The sequence below is a fragment of the Pteropus medius genome, unplaced genomic scaffold, assembly GCF_902729225.1.
Source record: "Pteropus medius unplaced genomic scaffold, Ma_sr-lr_union100, whole genome shotgun sequence".
NCBI lineage: Eukaryota > Metazoa > Chordata > Mammalia > Chiroptera > Pteropodidae > Pteropus > Pteropus medius.
The window spans coordinates 7,781,075-7,797,292 of NW_024344437.1; the positions used below are offsets into that span (position 1 = coordinate 7,781,075).

General features: G+C 48.6%; 1 protein-coding gene, 1 long non-coding RNA gene and 1 pseudogene across 2 annotated transcripts in view; 2 read left to right on the forward strand and 1 right to left on the reverse strand.

Moving 5' to 3' along the window:
• Nucleotides 1-1,502: 1,502 nt before the first annotated feature.
• LOC120610659 (uncharacterized) lies at nucleotides 1,503-6,870 on the forward strand. The gene is made up of 2 exons (XR_005654975.1): nucleotides 1,503-1,964; nucleotides 5,948-6,870. It is a non-coding gene; the product is annotated as an uncharacterized LOC120610659 (long non-coding RNA).
• The window catches only part of MPHOSPH8 (M-phase phosphoprotein 8), a 28,582-nt gene continuing 14,895 nt past the window's right edge, over nucleotides 2,532-16,218 (reverse strand). The window contains exons 4-14 of the mRNA XM_039873059.1: nucleotides 15,978-16,077; nucleotides 14,266-14,523; nucleotides 11,127-11,252; nucleotides 10,961-11,049; nucleotides 8,618-8,758; nucleotides 8,061-8,147; nucleotides 6,849-7,003; nucleotides 5,456-5,610; nucleotides 4,381-4,508; nucleotides 3,687-3,770; nucleotides 2,532-3,299 (exon numbers count right to left, since the gene is read on the reverse strand). Coding sequence (XP_039728993.1) covers nucleotides 3,258-3,299; nucleotides 3,687-3,770; nucleotides 4,381-4,508; nucleotides 5,456-5,610; nucleotides 6,849-7,003; nucleotides 8,061-8,147; nucleotides 8,618-8,758; nucleotides 10,961-11,049; nucleotides 11,127-11,252; nucleotides 14,266-14,523; nucleotides 15,978-16,077 — 1,365 coding nt within the window. The 3' untranslated portion in view covers nucleotides 2,532-3,257. The remainder of the gene's footprint in view (nucleotides 3,300-3,686; nucleotides 3,771-4,380; nucleotides 4,509-5,455; nucleotides 5,611-6,848; nucleotides 7,004-8,060; nucleotides 8,148-8,617; nucleotides 8,759-10,960; nucleotides 11,050-11,126; nucleotides 11,253-14,265; nucleotides 14,524-15,977; nucleotides 16,078-16,218) is intronic.
• LOC120610724 (uncharacterized) lies at nucleotides 10,108-10,226 on the forward strand (annotated as a pseudogene).

Sequence of the window (16,218 nt, forward strand, 5' to 3'; positions counted from 1 at the left end):
AGCTATTCTGGAAGCCCCCCTGTGGTCTGCTTTCCTCTGGAGGACCACTGACTGTGGCTGACAGCACTTGTCATCCTGGCGAGGGGATTTTGTCACTGGGGCTGTAGGTTTTTGAAGTTAAATTTGGTGAAAAACGAGTGACTGCTGGTAAAGTAACTTGCTTCATCAATGAAAAACTGGTTCATTCCAGGAAGACACTAAATTTTATTAAATTAGTAAAATACCAAATACGCATTTAATTCCCGCAGAGGGAAGTGACGTGGCAGTCTCCTCCTTCAGGAATGTTATTAAAAACACCATCTTCAGGCTGTCCTTTGAAGCGGTGCTTCTCGCACCTGTGGGAGCCCAGCCTGCAGGTGGCCCCTCAGCCATGCGCTCACAGGGACTGTGTCCAGACAAGCTCATGCAGTACGGCTTACAGAGCCAGCAGGTGCCAAAGGACACTGCACAGGTCAAATACACTAATGCACTTCATGAATGTTTGACTGCAGCACAGCAAATTATTTATAATGAAATGTTTGTGACGACACAGAACAAGCCAGATTAAACACACCTTCATTTGTGAGTTTATTAACTGCTCATTGTTTACATAGAGAGTAATGCTTGACATTTAAAAATCAGACCTCACGGACAAATTTTCTATGGTTAAAATGATAATCTGGAATAGTGCAAACTTTATGTAAATTCTAGAGTTTTTGTTTTAAAGATGAACGTTTCCCCGGCGCGGTCTTGCTGGTCAGTGTGTGAAGTGTCACGGTGGCAGCCTAGCAATTGACAGGCGCCCTCTCCGTGACACACTGCAGGGGTTTTTACTGCCCCACATAACCTGCAATTTTGGGTTAGTCCCAAGGAAAGGAACTACTCAAGAAATGTGGCATTATGAGAAAAAGCACTTGGCCCAAGGAAAGCAAGTAATGAGCGGTAAGGCAGAAGTACTATGTTGTCGAGTGACAGATGGCAGTTAGATCCCACCTGGGGGCCTCTGGGAGCTGAGGGTGACAGGCAGATCTGCATGTGATGCCCCTCACACCAACCATGGTGTCCCTGGGCCCAGCTTCCTGGTTGGTAAGGCTCCGGTGTCCTGGAGGGAGGAGCTGGACCCGAGGACATTGGGGTTGGTGTGAGGGGCATCACCTGCAGATCAACACAGGACGGAGGAAGCGGAGTGGCCTCCATCAGCCGTCCCTGGAACTCAGCAGCACTCTTGGCGGTTCCGGTGCGTACGTCCTGCTTCCCCTGCTCTTTGCTCACCAGCCTGCACGTTTCCATTTCTCCCAGCCTTTGCTCAAGGACTGTGCTCTCACAGAAAACGCTCACTGTTGGCATTCTGGATGCGCCCTTGCCAGCTCTGGGAGTCCCTGTAAGTGCAGTTCTAACAGCAGCCTCCTGACCTTCCACTGAACCAATCCTGCACGTTCTGAATCTGAGAAAGCCGATGGGTGTGACTGGAGAGAAGAGTGTCTGAATTGGGATAATTTCCTGTTCCTGGACTGACCTCCTGCCATGTCATGGCAGTGGCACATTTAGTGAGCGTGGTGGGCCTGGCTCTGGACCATGTGCTGCTGCAGGTAAAGCACGTGTGCCACGCTGTCTGCGAGCACTCCGGGCGGACCAGATCTGAACAGTGGGCAGCGAGCTGCACCCATGCTCTGCCCACTTACCTGTCTTTTCGTCAGCAGACACTGGGAGGAAGTAATGGCTGAGCAGTGAGTTTTCTTTGAGGCAAGATCAATTTGAAGTAAAAAGCTGTGCACTAATTGCTTTTCAGGGAGTTTAGCCAGAGTGATGCATCCCCTCTGTGATGACGCCAAGTCACGAGATGGCCCGTGGCTGTGATGAGCAGCTCAGACACGTGTCCTGTGCCGCGCCCGTCTGCAGCACTGCGCACACCTGCACACAATAAGGTAGCTGCTGGGGACCGCTTGTTTGCCAGAGAAGCCATCGCCCGCCCACACGTGGTGCAGGTAAGGAACCGGAACTGCAGCAGTGCTTCTCACCTGCTGCACAGAAGCGAGCGCTCATTCGGAGCAAAACTGTTAAGTTGCATGCGTCTGCACTGTAGTCCTAGGAAACACAGGACTTAACCAGTACACCCAGCACAAAGTGGGCAGAAGCCGACACAGGGCCGTGTTGGCCCAAGCTATCGCGCGCTCTCATGTTGCTGGGCCCTGGCTCAGTCGAAACGACTTACCCCACTCCCTGTTAATCACACTTCAGCTGTTGAAGGTGTAGCCCTTGCGGACTTGCTACAGCTGCGTGGTGTCTCAGGTTTCTGACCCGAGATGGCCGTGCCTCCTTGGTAAGCAGCATGTCCTCATTACTCAATGTCCTTGTAACCTTATCTTAGGCTGGATTTTGAGATAACAGAAATTTTCTTTAAAAACCCGCTTCCCTTATATGTATTGAACGAGGCACTCCTGCTCCTGGTCTCTGCACCGTTGCTAACTCAAGTCAGCAGATGCCACACGGCATCAAAGCTGAGTAGCCAAAGCACGGCACCCTCGGTACCCACCGTTTTAAAACAAAGAAAGTAGATCAACATTGTGTTGTTTTATTGAGAAAACCAGAAAGTAAAAATGGCAACACAATGTGTGCGAGTCCAATGTGACATTCTGAAAAATAATTCACAATTTTAAATGGAGTCAGAGTTAGACCTGTGGAGAATCAGTGGTGGCAGTAACTCGTCACCCGAGGCAGTGGCAAAGCTGGCTGGCCTTGCCAGTGCTCAGAGGAAGGGTACAGGATGGCTGTAAGCAAGGTTAAACGTCCTTTTATACCTCACGATGTCCTGGTTGACATTTTTTGCTTTTATCTCTTCAAAAAGATAACTGGAAAAATACCAAGTTGTCACCTCCAGCTCGAGACATGAGCAACTGCACGTTAGCAGCAGATTCACGCTTTGCTTAATGCGTGGAGCAACACAAATTCACCAGGACAGTAGAAACTTAGTTAAAAAAAGGAGACAGTCCTCATAGGTACAGTTCCACATTGTGGAAACAGAAATATGCAGCCTGGACACAACACCAAGACTTCAGAATGCTAGCACAAATACTTACATTTATATTTTATGACATTAGAACACCGTGTCCCATCTTAAGAGACTGTGACAAGTGACAGGCCTTAAACTGCACGAGGTTTACAGACTTTAAATGTAGGCGTGAGTGTTGGCTGTGCCAGAGTCCTCAGCTGCTTTAGGGACAGTATTTGAAGTCTGAAGGTCAGTCCGTCCCTTCAGTCCACCCCAGGCCTTGGCTTGGTCACTGCAGCTGCACTCTGTACGCACCGATTAACAGCTTCACCTGGAGGAATGAATGCACACACGGGTCAGCAGGAGTGGCACCCGTGCCCAGAGCCATCTCCCTACTGCGATGTCCTGACGGGGTATCAGGTTAGGTGGCTGGAATGGTCACCTGCTTGAATAAATTCAAGTGCTTATAATTTGATTTTTACTTAGAGAATTGTACTACCACACAGTCCCGTCTAGTCCAGCTTCATTTCACAGAGAGGTTGGTGACCAGCCAAGGGACATACGATGGTGATGAAATACCAAAGCCCAGGCCACACAGCAGCTCAGACTGCTAGACGCCCCCCATCCCTGCACCGACACACCCTGAATGTCAAGCATGTATCTCATTCAGACAGGTGCACCCAGCAGTTTGGGGACAGCAGGAGGGAAAGCGTTTCACCTTAGCGGAGGGTGCTTCTGTCAGCCTTATGAAGAGCTTGTTGAGGCCTGCCACAGGGCTGAAGGAGTAAACAAAATGACTATCCTAGGGAAAAAGAAAAAAAAAGCGTTTCTTCCAATTTGTACACCTACGGTATAACCTTAAGTCTCTGGTGATGATGACAAATACAAGTTTTATAATTGAATTCATACAAGGCAATAAAGGATACAAATAACAAAACAATGTCCAGATAAATCTTTAGGATTAGAATGGACCCAGCCATACACAGCACGAGTGTTGATCTTTGTAACTAAATTTTTCTTAATTCAGCCTAAGAATTTTGAATGTGGCAAAGGAATCATGCATAAAGATCCTTCAAGGGCATTTAGTAGTTACATATGTATTTAAAAATGTAATCAAAATAATAGCATAATGATTACCTAAAAGTAAGCATTTAAAGTAAGCTACATAAAACCAGTGCTTGCTTGTCCAGTGGTGGTGTTTAGGTATAAACAGAAATGTTCAAAGCAAATCGAAGGAAACGTATACGTATGATGGTGAGAAAAGGCATATTTTAGATTTTCAACGAAAATTTAGGATAATTTTACTTTATGATTATCAGTATTGTCTCATTTCTAGCAACTAGTTTAATGAATTATAATTAACACACTTTCATTAAAACAGCAATTTAAGTCTTAAATGTACTTTTTCTTACCAGAAAAATAGGAAGTTGAAATTTGTCATTTAAAACTACAGCTTGCACACTGCAGGGTCCACAGAGCCGAGCAATCACGTCCTTACCCAGAAAGTTTGCGTGGAAGATAAACAGCAAGATGCCAGAGCCTGGGCAAGGAAGATGTAAACAGGGATTTTAACGCCCGCTGGGCACAGCCACCTCCCCACCCACTCACACCATACCCTCAGGCACCTTCTAGCTTCCAGATTTAACTAGCATTTTTCAAACTGCAGCCCTTTTAATTTTTTGTTCAAATAGTCACTACCAATAGCTCAAGGAACAGACTTAAAAATATACTTTCCTACATTAAAGCTAAATTTTAAAAAATCTTATTTTGGGGGAAAAAAGGATGAGATCTAGAGCTTTCTCTGAATATTCAAAATATTGTGCAACCTTCGTTTTATTTTTGAAGCTGTATTTTAAATACAAAAATAAATACTGATCCAGGCCAGTTGTAATAAACATGAGGAGACTTCACAGACGACCCAAAGAACCATTTATTCTTTTTGGTTCTGGTCCCGGAGGAAAGGAGGTCAGGGACTCCCCTGAGTAGTGACGACGACATGTTGCCACTCTTCAAATACATAGTGTGAGAAGCTGTGTATTCTTGCATACATTCTTAAAAATGGGTGGGAAGGTTTTGAAAGTGTAAACTTCATACTTGGAGGCAGAGGCGGTATCACCTGCACCCCACATCCTAGAGAAGGCAGCCGCGGTCGTGACACCTCCATCTCCTGAACTTTGTTATGGGGCAAGACGTGCATAAGAGGTGAAGCTATGAGCAATAATAAAGTTGAGGAAAAACATTTGATTCTGGGCTCAGAATCTTAACAGTAAATTTTAATAAAAGTTAGTTTTAATTCTCGAGACCCAACTTCCTTAAACAAGCGCTGACCCTAGGCTCTGTGAACCCTGACAGTCGCTGGGGAGGCTGGGTCTCAGCTGACTCTGCCAGAGCAGCTGTCCTTTTACTTGAGAATCGTGCATAACAGAAAGAGTTCTGTCACTTAATAGTTCTAGTGTTGCATTTCAAACCGAGAGAAAACAGGCTCACCTTCTGGTATGTTCTGCGGAGGTTTGTAATTGAAATCCGTTGAAAAATCTGGCCCCTCACAGAGACGGTGACAGGCTATGGGGAAGACCGGCTCCAGCAGAGCGAGGCGTGCTTCGAAGTAGTCCTTGATAGTCTCCTCTGCGACTCGGGACAGCCTGTGTGGGAAGGGAAGCAGGCAGGCAAACTCAGCAAGGTCTAGTTCCTCGGGGACAGTCTCATTCTGGAGGTTAAGCCCCAGGACCCTTGAGGCCCCAGGACTCTGAATTTAGTCAGTTAAGCAAAATCCATCATCTTAGCGGCCCCTTCGTCTCGTGCACATGGGAAGGCTGGTCACCCGCCGCCTGTTTGTGACTTACCCCCATGGACAGGCGGGGACGGGTAGGCTTCCTGGGACCATTGCAGCCACAGATGCCCACAGGAATTACTGGGGGCTGAGCGGGCACATGGCCCCTTCTTGTCTACTGTCCTAAATGTATTTTCCTTTCTGCCTAGACCATAGATTGTATACTTGGAACTGAAGGAGCCACCGTGCAGTCATTGCAAATGAGGGAGAGGGGACAGTGGCCATTGCTGACTCTGCTGCGGTGACAAAGCACACCTCCTGCCAGATGTGGTGACCAGCTACTGAATTACATGTATGAACCTTCAAGAAAAGAATGAATGTGATTGGACAAACTGAGGCATCCAGATGGAGAGGAAAGACTGACACTCGGCACTAAACGGGAACCAGCTGTCAGGCCGTGAGAAGCCACAGAGGAAACTGAGATGCCATCAGTAAGTGACGGAAGTCAAGCCAGTCTGAGAAGGTGACACTATGATTGCAGCTCTACCACATCTATGGAGACGATAAAAGCATTCGTGTCTGCCGGGGTTGGGGAGAGGGAGGGGTGACTACAAGGAGCAGGGTCTTCAGGGCAGTGACACTGTCCTCTCAGGTAAGGAAAGTCTGTGACATAAGCTAGGGACCACAGGTGCTGCTGTCCACACAGGTTCATTAACTGCCCCAGCCCCACTGGCAGGGTGCTGACAGTGGGGGTTGGCTATGCCTGCCTGGGGCAGGAGGGGCATGGAAAAGAAAATCTGCTTTCCATGTCACCGAACCTGAAAGTGCTCAAAAATGATCTCTATTACAGAATAAAATTTAAAGCGTTCTAAGAAACTGTTTTTGAGCCACAGTGGGAGCATGACTAAAATCTACACTGTCCTGCTGAGACCTCCTCCTCCTCCTCCTCCGGTCTGGAAGTTCCTGGGACTCGGCAGCTCGCAGGAAAGTCACTCACATGCCACTTGAATTTGTAGCCTGAGAATGGAAGCCCGTCAGGACCGCTTCCTCAGCGGGCATGGGCAGGCCGCCGCGATGGAACGTGGCGGGCCCCAGGCACGGGCCACTTACGTGTCCAGGTGGCTCTTGAGCAGGTCGTACACCAGCACATTGTCACTCTGCTTGGCGAAGTGCATGGCACTGTTCCGGTGCTTGGACAGGATGTTGCAGTCAGCGCCACGTTCGATCACCAGGCGCACAATGTCCGAGTTCCCTCTCTTACAGGCCTGCGTCCAAGAACAGCCATTGAGATGCGGTGACCGCCAGGCCGCGTCCCTCCCTTCCTCCACACCTGGGCCCCACGTGAGGGGTAGAGGCAGCTGGGGAACGGACCCGGGGTGGGTCTCCCAAGTGTCAGAAAGCGTCAACACAAATGGGAGGGGACAGCACAGACTACACGCAATTCCTTCCTGTCCCGCCTGGTTCCTTGGGAAACGGGCAGCTTTGCAAGAGACACTTGTGCCCCCAGGGGAAAGGACTGCGGGCCTTAGCGCTGCTGCTCCACCTCTACCCGTGTCCTCCGTCCTGGGGGCGACATCTCAGCAGAGGCGCCCAGAGGTCACATGGGGCACCCCTAAGCACCTCGTGGCATAAAATTTCAAAATCCCCAGGAGCTTCTCCGGGAGACACGCGTGGGCACAAGTTTGAATTCAGTCAGCCTAGGACAGCACTGACAGGTTCAGGGCCGTCCTGGGTATACCTGCTTAGAACACACCTGGTGGTGTCTCAGCCAGACGGACTCCCTGCCCGAGTGCCACCCTGACCATGTGCAGCACCGGACACACGTAAGGGATGCGGGGGTGGGCTCCCGGACCAACACTGTTGCGGGCCAGAGAGGACGCACTACACAGCTGCCGCCGGCTGCCCCCTACAGCGACTTCGGTGGCTCTGCTGACACTGCAGTGGGCTCCACTGCTGAGTCCAGGGAGGCGGTGGCAGGCCAAAGCTGTGCCCTCTCTGTCCCCACAGAACCTGAGCAAGAGTCTACAGCTGTCGTGGGAAGAAGTGGCGCACTGGACTCGCCCCTGCAGATGCGCTGACTGTGGAGGGCGCGCGCTCCAGCGGCACGCTACACAGCCTGCCTGCCACGCCCACGTCCAACACGGAGTGACCCAAGGCTGAGACAACGCACCCAACACCACACAGTGACGGGAGCCAGCCTGCAGCCTCCATGCCCTCCCCGTCCCCACACTCGTCCAGGCCACACCCACCATGAGGTGCACAACCCAGCAGTCTTTGATGTCCCTTCTGTCCCTCACTGCTCCCCGCCCTCGGCCCCCTCACCTTCATGAGCGCCGTCTCCCCATTGCTCTGCTGAACGTTGACGAAGGCTCCTGCTTCCAAAAGGATAGCCACTGTGGTCAAGAAATTCTATTAAAGAGAAAATGCAAGTTAACTCCCCAAACTCCCGACAAGATGTTGTCACACGTCCACTCAGCCTCCCCCAGGTCGGTGGGGACAGTGATTCTACGCTGTGCACTCCCCAGGGGGGAGGCACTGGAGTCTGGGGCATGGCCACACTCAATCTGGCCAGCAGTGTCAACCTAAAGCCTAACCACTGGCTTCCCCGTAGGACCCTGTGCAGAGCCGCCCTCCAGAAAGGTAATGTGGGGACAGTAAGTTGTTAACCAAAGGGACACTTAATTTCAATAGGAAAAGATTTTTAAAAAGGCCCAAGACTGAGATTGGTGTTGGTGCCTTGGTCAGAGGTGCTTTTTCAACATGACACTGCCAACTAGAAAATCACATTTGAAAACTCAATACAAACTGCTGCTGTTGGTACAACTCCCACCTATGACAAGGACAGATGAACAGGAATGTAAATTTTAAAGCTGCCCAACCTTCTCGGCTGCGTGGATGAGGGCGGTGGCCCCGTTCCTCTGCCGCCCGTTCACCCGGGCCCCCTTCCCGATCAGGAGCCTCAGCAGGTCGTCCTGTCCTCCGGCTGCGGCCAGCATCACCAGCGTCATCCCGCTTGAGTCCTTAATAGATTTTGTTGAAGAAAAAACATTAATGTTTAAGTAGAGACATTTTAGACTTTCAATGTGAAATCATTGAAGTGCACTAATTTTAAGCATTACTGACTTTTCCCACCAAAGTAGCCTAATAAAACATCAGAAACTAATAACCTTGACTTTTTTGTATGTACATGACCGGAACCTCTCACAACGTCTATGCACTGGGTCCCACAGGTACATCAGTACTTCACGTGACAGGACATGGATAGTGAATCCTGATGCTGCATGAATGGCAACAGCACTTGGGTATCTCAGACTTCAGGTCTGAAAGTCTCCTGTGCTCTAGGTAAAACTCATGCGTGTAGTTGGCCAACAATGTCAGGCTAGAAATGACCACGGGAAGTCATGCAAGCCTACTGTATTTGATGGCAAGCCGAAATGAGTGCTAGCTGGAATAGGCGAACGTTGGCCTGTGTACACCTAACTGCTGGGAAGTGACAGTTTAATTGTTCTAACGATAAAGAAAATTCTGAAGTAGGAAACGGTGCTGATACAACAAAACTGAGTAAAGAAATCACTCTGAACAAAGTTGAAGAGAAAGATAACTATTAGCTAAAAAATTTCCAATCACTAGTTAAACACCATATGAGGAAAGCGAGCCACTAATTAAACACTATTTGATAAAACCCAGTTCCAACAGTGTATGAGTTAATCTGGTTACGACCTGCAGGCTTGGCAGAATTTGCCGGAATGAGTAATCTGAGGTAACACAAATGTAAGATTATTTCTAGCAGCAGCACTTCAGACAGACTGGAGGATCCACTGACAACCACCCCATCCTCTCCTGTGAATGCCCCTAACTCTGGGAAGGCCCCTGCAGCATCTGCTTCTAAGACCAACTTTTAGGGTGAGGAAGAGCGTCTAATGAAACCCACACCCGCCCCTGCCGACAACTCAACCAGCTACATCTGAAGGGAGAAGAAGGAATGAAACTCGACAGCCACCCTGAGGGACGTCCCTCAGACCAGGAGCAGAGCAGGCCACCACTGTTACTCAAATGGCACCAATTTCACATGACCAGAGAAAGAAACATTAGGAAAAAAAGGAAACAAAATAGTTATTTTAGCAGATGATTGAATTCTCTACCCAGAAAATCCAAGGCAAGTAAATTATCAGGGTACGAGAATTTCACAAAGTGACTGGAGGACACACACCCCCACACACGCACAGCTTCACCACACACTAGTAACCAGTTACAAAATGTGACTGGGGCTCTTATAGTAACGCAATCAAATTATAAAGTATTTAGAAATACATCTGAAATAAGTGTGTGATAATTGTACAAAAAAAAAATTTGTTTTAAAATAAATGGAGTCTACGGCCATGCCACTCTGAACAAGCTGGATCCTGTCTGATCTCGGAAGCTAAGCAGGGTCAGGCCTGGTTAGTACTTGGATGGGAGACCACCTAGGAAGAACAGGTGATGTAAGTATAAACAATAAAAAAATAAGGGATTGTAAACTGATAAGGTCCCTGCAATCTGTGAGGTCAACCAAGGGTTGCCTCAGCTAAAAATTAAAATTAATAAAATAAACGGAATAAAGAGCTGATAAAAAGTCACCATGTCCACAGATGTAAAATGTCCACTCAAAATGTAAAATGGCAATTCTTAGCAAAATTAATCTCTGTATTCCATGCAATTTTAATAAAAATCCCAGTAACTTTTTGAACTATAGTCTCAAAGGATCAAACCTAAAAATCCCAGCAACTAAACTTCAGCAACTAGAGAAAATGTCTTTTTTAAGCAAGATGAGAGACCTAAAAGCCATCAATAGATATGACTACCTAAAAAAACCCTCTAAGCAGTAAGTCTCAAAACTAAACTAAAAATAAGGGAAAAAGAGTTTAATACTCCTATATAAAAACCCCTTATGAATCAATGAGGTTACAACACAATGAAATGCAAATAGTGGCCCCAAAACAGGAGCTGTTCACACACCCTTCCTGCTTGAAGCGGCAGAGGGTAAAGCAGATGACGACAGCTGAACGGGACGGCCCCTTTAGGGGGCTGGAAATACAGGGACTGTCATTTCTACATTATACAATGTTTGAATTTTATTAAGTGAACGTACATTACTTTTATAGTTAAATTAAAAGTAAAACTGAGTTATTTTAAGAGCTATTTCCCATCCCCCTTTCATGAAATTTCACGAAAGTATTTACTACCTCTTGGTCCAGGTTATATTCTTCATTTGAATTGAGTGCAACCTTCACAGTGATATAATCTCCATTTTTCACAGCATCCCGCAATAAATCTAAAAAGACAGACGATAAATTAAATGTTCTGTACGCAGTCATGGAAAGGATCGCCACACCCCCCCATACTACTCACTGCTCGGAACTGCATCTGCTGGAGTGAAAGTCTCATCTTCCCCAGCAAGATGCTTCTGAAAATCCTCCAGTCTCATCCACTCCAGCTGGAGGTCCATGCCCAAACTCAGAACCTGCTGCTTGCCGTCTGGAACACAGAAGAGCCTTAACATTTTTCTGGATACAGAGAAACACAGTGCTGCTTTATTCAATTTGTGGTGTCTTAACCAACACTTTACAAACACCTTTAACACGTGTCCTTGTGTAGCGGAGTCTTTAATGACACTTCTGAATTTCTTTGGGAAGTGACATGAACTATCCATATTTAGAAGTCACGGTGCTTCCCAGGCACAGAGATTAAGAGATGACCCACTAACTGATGGGGTGAGGTCCGAATATGAGGGCACAGCCAAGGAGCTCAAAGGGAGAGAGAGGTCAGTGAGGGGACTCGCTGGCATTCCACCGTCTGGCCACCTTTCCTGCATACGCTGCTTGCAGTCATTTGTGTAGGTAACTTCATTCGCAATGTGTAAACCAGTCCTGTGGACCCAGTCCAGACTCAGCCCCACCCCTCCTCCAGGAAGCCCTCTCTGCCGAGTCCCTGACTGCCCACTGTGCCCATTGTAAAACTAGTGCCAGCCTCCGCCCACATGTCCGACCCATGTGCTCACTCCCTACCGGCAGTGCAGAGTGGCTGGGCTGAACTCACATGGGAGTCAGTCACAGTGACTTCAAAGCACAGACATTTGATGATGGCAGTTAAAGGACTTTCATTTAAAACCAATTCCTGAAACTACAGATGCCAGGCAGTTAACCTTGCTACAGAAATGGAGTTTATAAAAGACGCGCACCATACAAAGTTTTCCCCAAACTCCCAATTGTGACCAGCACTGCTCTGCTGCCTAGAGCATGGGGACAGTTCAATCTCAGGTCCATGGTGGCTGTGAGTTTTGGGGAAGTTACAGAAAACTGCTGCTGCCATTCTCTGAATACAGCAGTGGTGACAGTAAAGGCAGCTAACAGAGTAAGTCACATGCAGAAGGCATACCGTTCACAGTAGCTGTGAGGGGACACATCACAGACCAGGAGCCACTCGCAGCAGTGGGAAGCAGGACAGAGGTCACACGAGGAGGGAACATGGTCTAGGTGACAGGGCTGAGTAACCATCTGCAGAGCTGCCTACCAAGAGCTCACCATGGACCTGCGTGGCCACTTGTCACCTGTCCAGTTTTTGGGTCCGAAGGGCTGACTCCGTGTGCTGAGCACAAGACTTGCTATAGCGCAGAGGCCTCTGAGACGAAGCGGGTGCCCAGAGGACAGCTGGTCTCATGGGGGCAGCCCGTCCACACAGGCAGGCACCACACAGCCCAGCACTCGGGAACCCCGGCCATGGACCCTCTGCAGTGACAGCTGGGCTGTCCCAAAGGGACTGTGGGAAGCTAAGGGGTGGGTGACCATGACTAAGCCCGGCTGGGATGGCGCACTGCCCCTGACACGTAGTAACCGGCTAATGCAGCGACAGACAGCATGTCCTGTGTGCACTAATCAATGCCCAAGGCAACTGCCATCTTCCAAGTCCCCAACCAGTGATAAACTGGCACGTGCATGCCTGTGTTTGTGTGTCCCTGAGTCTAGCCTTCCCTGTCACCATGCCAACCAGACTGCCAGCACTAGAGGCCTGGAGAAGGTGTGTGCCACCCTGGTGATCAGACGAGGGTCGGGGTCAGAGGTCAGAGGTCAGAATGCGCCAGATTGGGGAAGAGCGTGACACTGGGTGGAGGTCCCAGCTCCTCATAACCCGCAGGCACGGGGTGGGAGGAGGAAGAAGGGGTGTAGAGAGCAAGCTGACTGGGGAACCCTGGCAGCCAGTGGCACCGCTGTACCGGCCCAGGCTCCATGTGTTCCAGCTAGTGGCCCTGCTGCCCATGTGACAGACTGCGGACTGCCAAGGTACCTAATGCCACACAATACAGGAGTCACGGGGACGCCCCTGCCCCAACTCGCCCTGTGCGCCACGGTGCTGTGCTGCTGACGGCACGGAGCTGTCGCTGGCACCCCAGTGAGGGGAACCACCGTCTCCACAGGGGTCCCGCTGTCCTGCCATACCTGGACCTGTGGGGACACCCTGCACCCGAGGACCGGAGAGGGCAGTGGATCCCAGCCAGCCCAGGCTCCCAAGGCTGCCAGGTGGCACGTCTGCTTCCCCCTGGGTGACTACCTGCCGCCTGTCCCCTCTACTCCCTTGAAGGATGTCACAGCACATACAGAAGCTCCAAGTGAACCCCCAGCCAGTCCTTGCTGAGTACTGAAATGTCCCTAATGAGAAAGCTGTCCTCCGAAATAGGATGGCCTTAGACATCGTCGCTGCCTCAAAAGGGGGCTCCTGAGCCATTACCCAAACAGAATGTGTTCCTACGCGACGAGTCTGCTCACGTGTCACCTTCATTCATGCACACAAGGATACAGTGAACGCCGAGTGAACCCACGCCAAGCCCAGAAGAGTTGACACGTCACTAGTCCAGCCCTCGGGGCTCCTGGCAGGGAGAGTCGTTACTGATTTGGGGAACCATCACCTTAACCTGGGATCCCTCTTGCGTGGCCTGCGCCATGGGTTGCGAAGCATTTAGTGATTCCCTTCACCTGCTCCCCCAGACCAGCCTCGTGTTTGCCACGCCCCTGTGTGAGTCCACGCGTGCACTCCGTCCCACAGCTGGTGTGCCCTGTGCTCCACACACCACCCTCCCTCCTTCGCAGCCGATCCCAGCACACTCGAGGGAGATACACCGTCTGATTTAGGACGTGCCGTTTACCGCAAAGTTAAAAGGCCGGAACACAGTCAGTCTGCATTTGATAATTTTCTGAAAGAAATCTAGTAAGATACCCAATCGGGCTACTTGACAAGTGTGGGAAAGGTACAAAACTGGAAAGCGTTATAATTTCTAAATGTTCTGAGCACAGGACTCAGAAAATATTTGTGATCAATTCAGAAATCACAGAATTCCTAAGTTTTCAACAGAAAAGTGAACTTATTCAGGAGACAAAATCTCCAATGCCACTACTTTCTGATCTTGAGATCAGAATGGTGGTAGGAGAGATGGATGAGGAGGCTGAAATGACATGGTTCATCACCCTGAAACACTGTAGTGATCAGACACACTCACCGCAATTCTCGTCTGCTTGGTATCCGCTGTCTGCCACTTCCTGATCGCCCTCTGCGGCGATGTACGCCCAGGTGTCAGTCTCATCTCTCGTATTTCTCCTTTCTTTAAGTTCCTGCTTGTTTTCTTTGTTTTTGTGATCTTCTGCGATTTTATAATCCACTGGTATTTCTTCTCTTTTCTGATTATTCTCAGAAAAATCATTTTTTTCTTCTGGAGTTAATTTAAAGAAGTCAAACGCGTTTCTGATTTCCTTAAATGCTAGTGAAAAAAAATTGATAATAGGAGTCAAATTTCTGCTGTAATCAAAAATCTGGGTTCGTGTTAAAGAAACATGTACTTTCCTTAAGGAAGTTATGGTTCATAAATACAATGAAATAAATTGTACCGCTGTATGAAATCCTACCATTTGCAATGACGTGAATGGACCTAAAGGTTATGCTGAGTGAAGTAAGTTAGAGAAAGATATGTACCATTTCACTTATATGCAGAATCTAAGGAACAAAAATAACTAACTAAAAAACAGACCCACAAATATAGTTTGATAAGGGCCTGCTGAGGACAACAGCTACGGTGGTATCCTGAAGCTAACCTGGTACAAAGGTAACTTATGGTGGCAAGTGGGGGGAATGGAGGGTGCCATGCCAGCTCATTGTCTGTGCACCTGGGAAAACCCGCTCAACTTTTAACTAAAGCCAAAAGCGAAAAAGACTGGCAAAGCACGAGGTCTGCCATAAACCCCAAAAGGGGCAGAGCAGAACGAAGGGGCAAGACCCCACCGTAAACTCCGCAAGCAGAGTAGCTCAGTTCTACTAGCAGGGGACATTGAAAACCAGACCTCGGTCGTGCCCTTCCGATGGAATGGAACGAAGGTGGAGGAGGACTACACAGACACAATAAAAATGTACCTGAAGTTGACACACAAGACAGTAGAGGGAAGAAAAAGTTAACCAGTTAAACAATATTTTGAATCTCCTCTCCTGTCACTCTTTGAATAATAGATGCTTTAAACTGTTGTATTACTTTACACACTTAGTCTTTAAATTGCACTCGCTTTATGCACGACCCACCCAGACGATGGCCTCCACCTCCCTGCCACTCACTCCTGGGTTCCAGCCAAGGCACAGAGCCGCGTCTCCTTCTGATGCCATTTCAGTCACACACAGCTTTTGGAAGAAAACCCGAGGACTGTCTTAGGATGTGTGAACTAACGGATCCACTGGGGCTTATTCGAACACCGCGGCGGGAGATGTCTGATGAAGCACCTCGTTCCAGTACCGCGCGTTACGGTCCTCAGTTACGGTGCCTCGTGATGTGACCCAAAGCGCACAGTCAACACGGCGTTTACGCAAACGACACGAGGCTAAATACAACAGCCACATTAAACAGCAGTTTCATGCAGCATCCACTATACAGGAGACATTTAGTTTTCTGCCGTAGTTAACGTCCTGTTTCTGTAAGTCTAACGAATTCCGTCATCATACTCAAAAAGAGAAAAGGCGAAGAGAAGGGAAAAATGACTGCTAGAAACAACACAAACTGTTACATAATAACCTACGGAAATGGGTTCAACTGAAGGAGCGTAAGGTTCTAAACTGCCCAGGGAAGAGAGTTTCCCAGTTCTGTGACACTGCAGGTTAGGGACGAGACAGCCACAAGTGAACTGAACCCCTTGTATAAAGGTGGCAAAGATAAAGGTCAGAGTTCGCACTCACTCTTCAATCCCTTTGGCTCCCTGCGGCCTTTTTCTTCCTTGTCCAAATCATGCTTTCTCTGGTATTTTTCTTTGGGTTCATTTTTTTTGGTCTCTTTCTCCTGAAAGAAACACATGTAAGACCCAAAACAGGTACAGATAAGAACTGATACCAAACATCTGAAAACTGGAAACACAGGTCCCTGGCCACTGTGACGCAATCTTGTTTCACATCTGCTGCTTTGTCAGTTGACATCACCTCT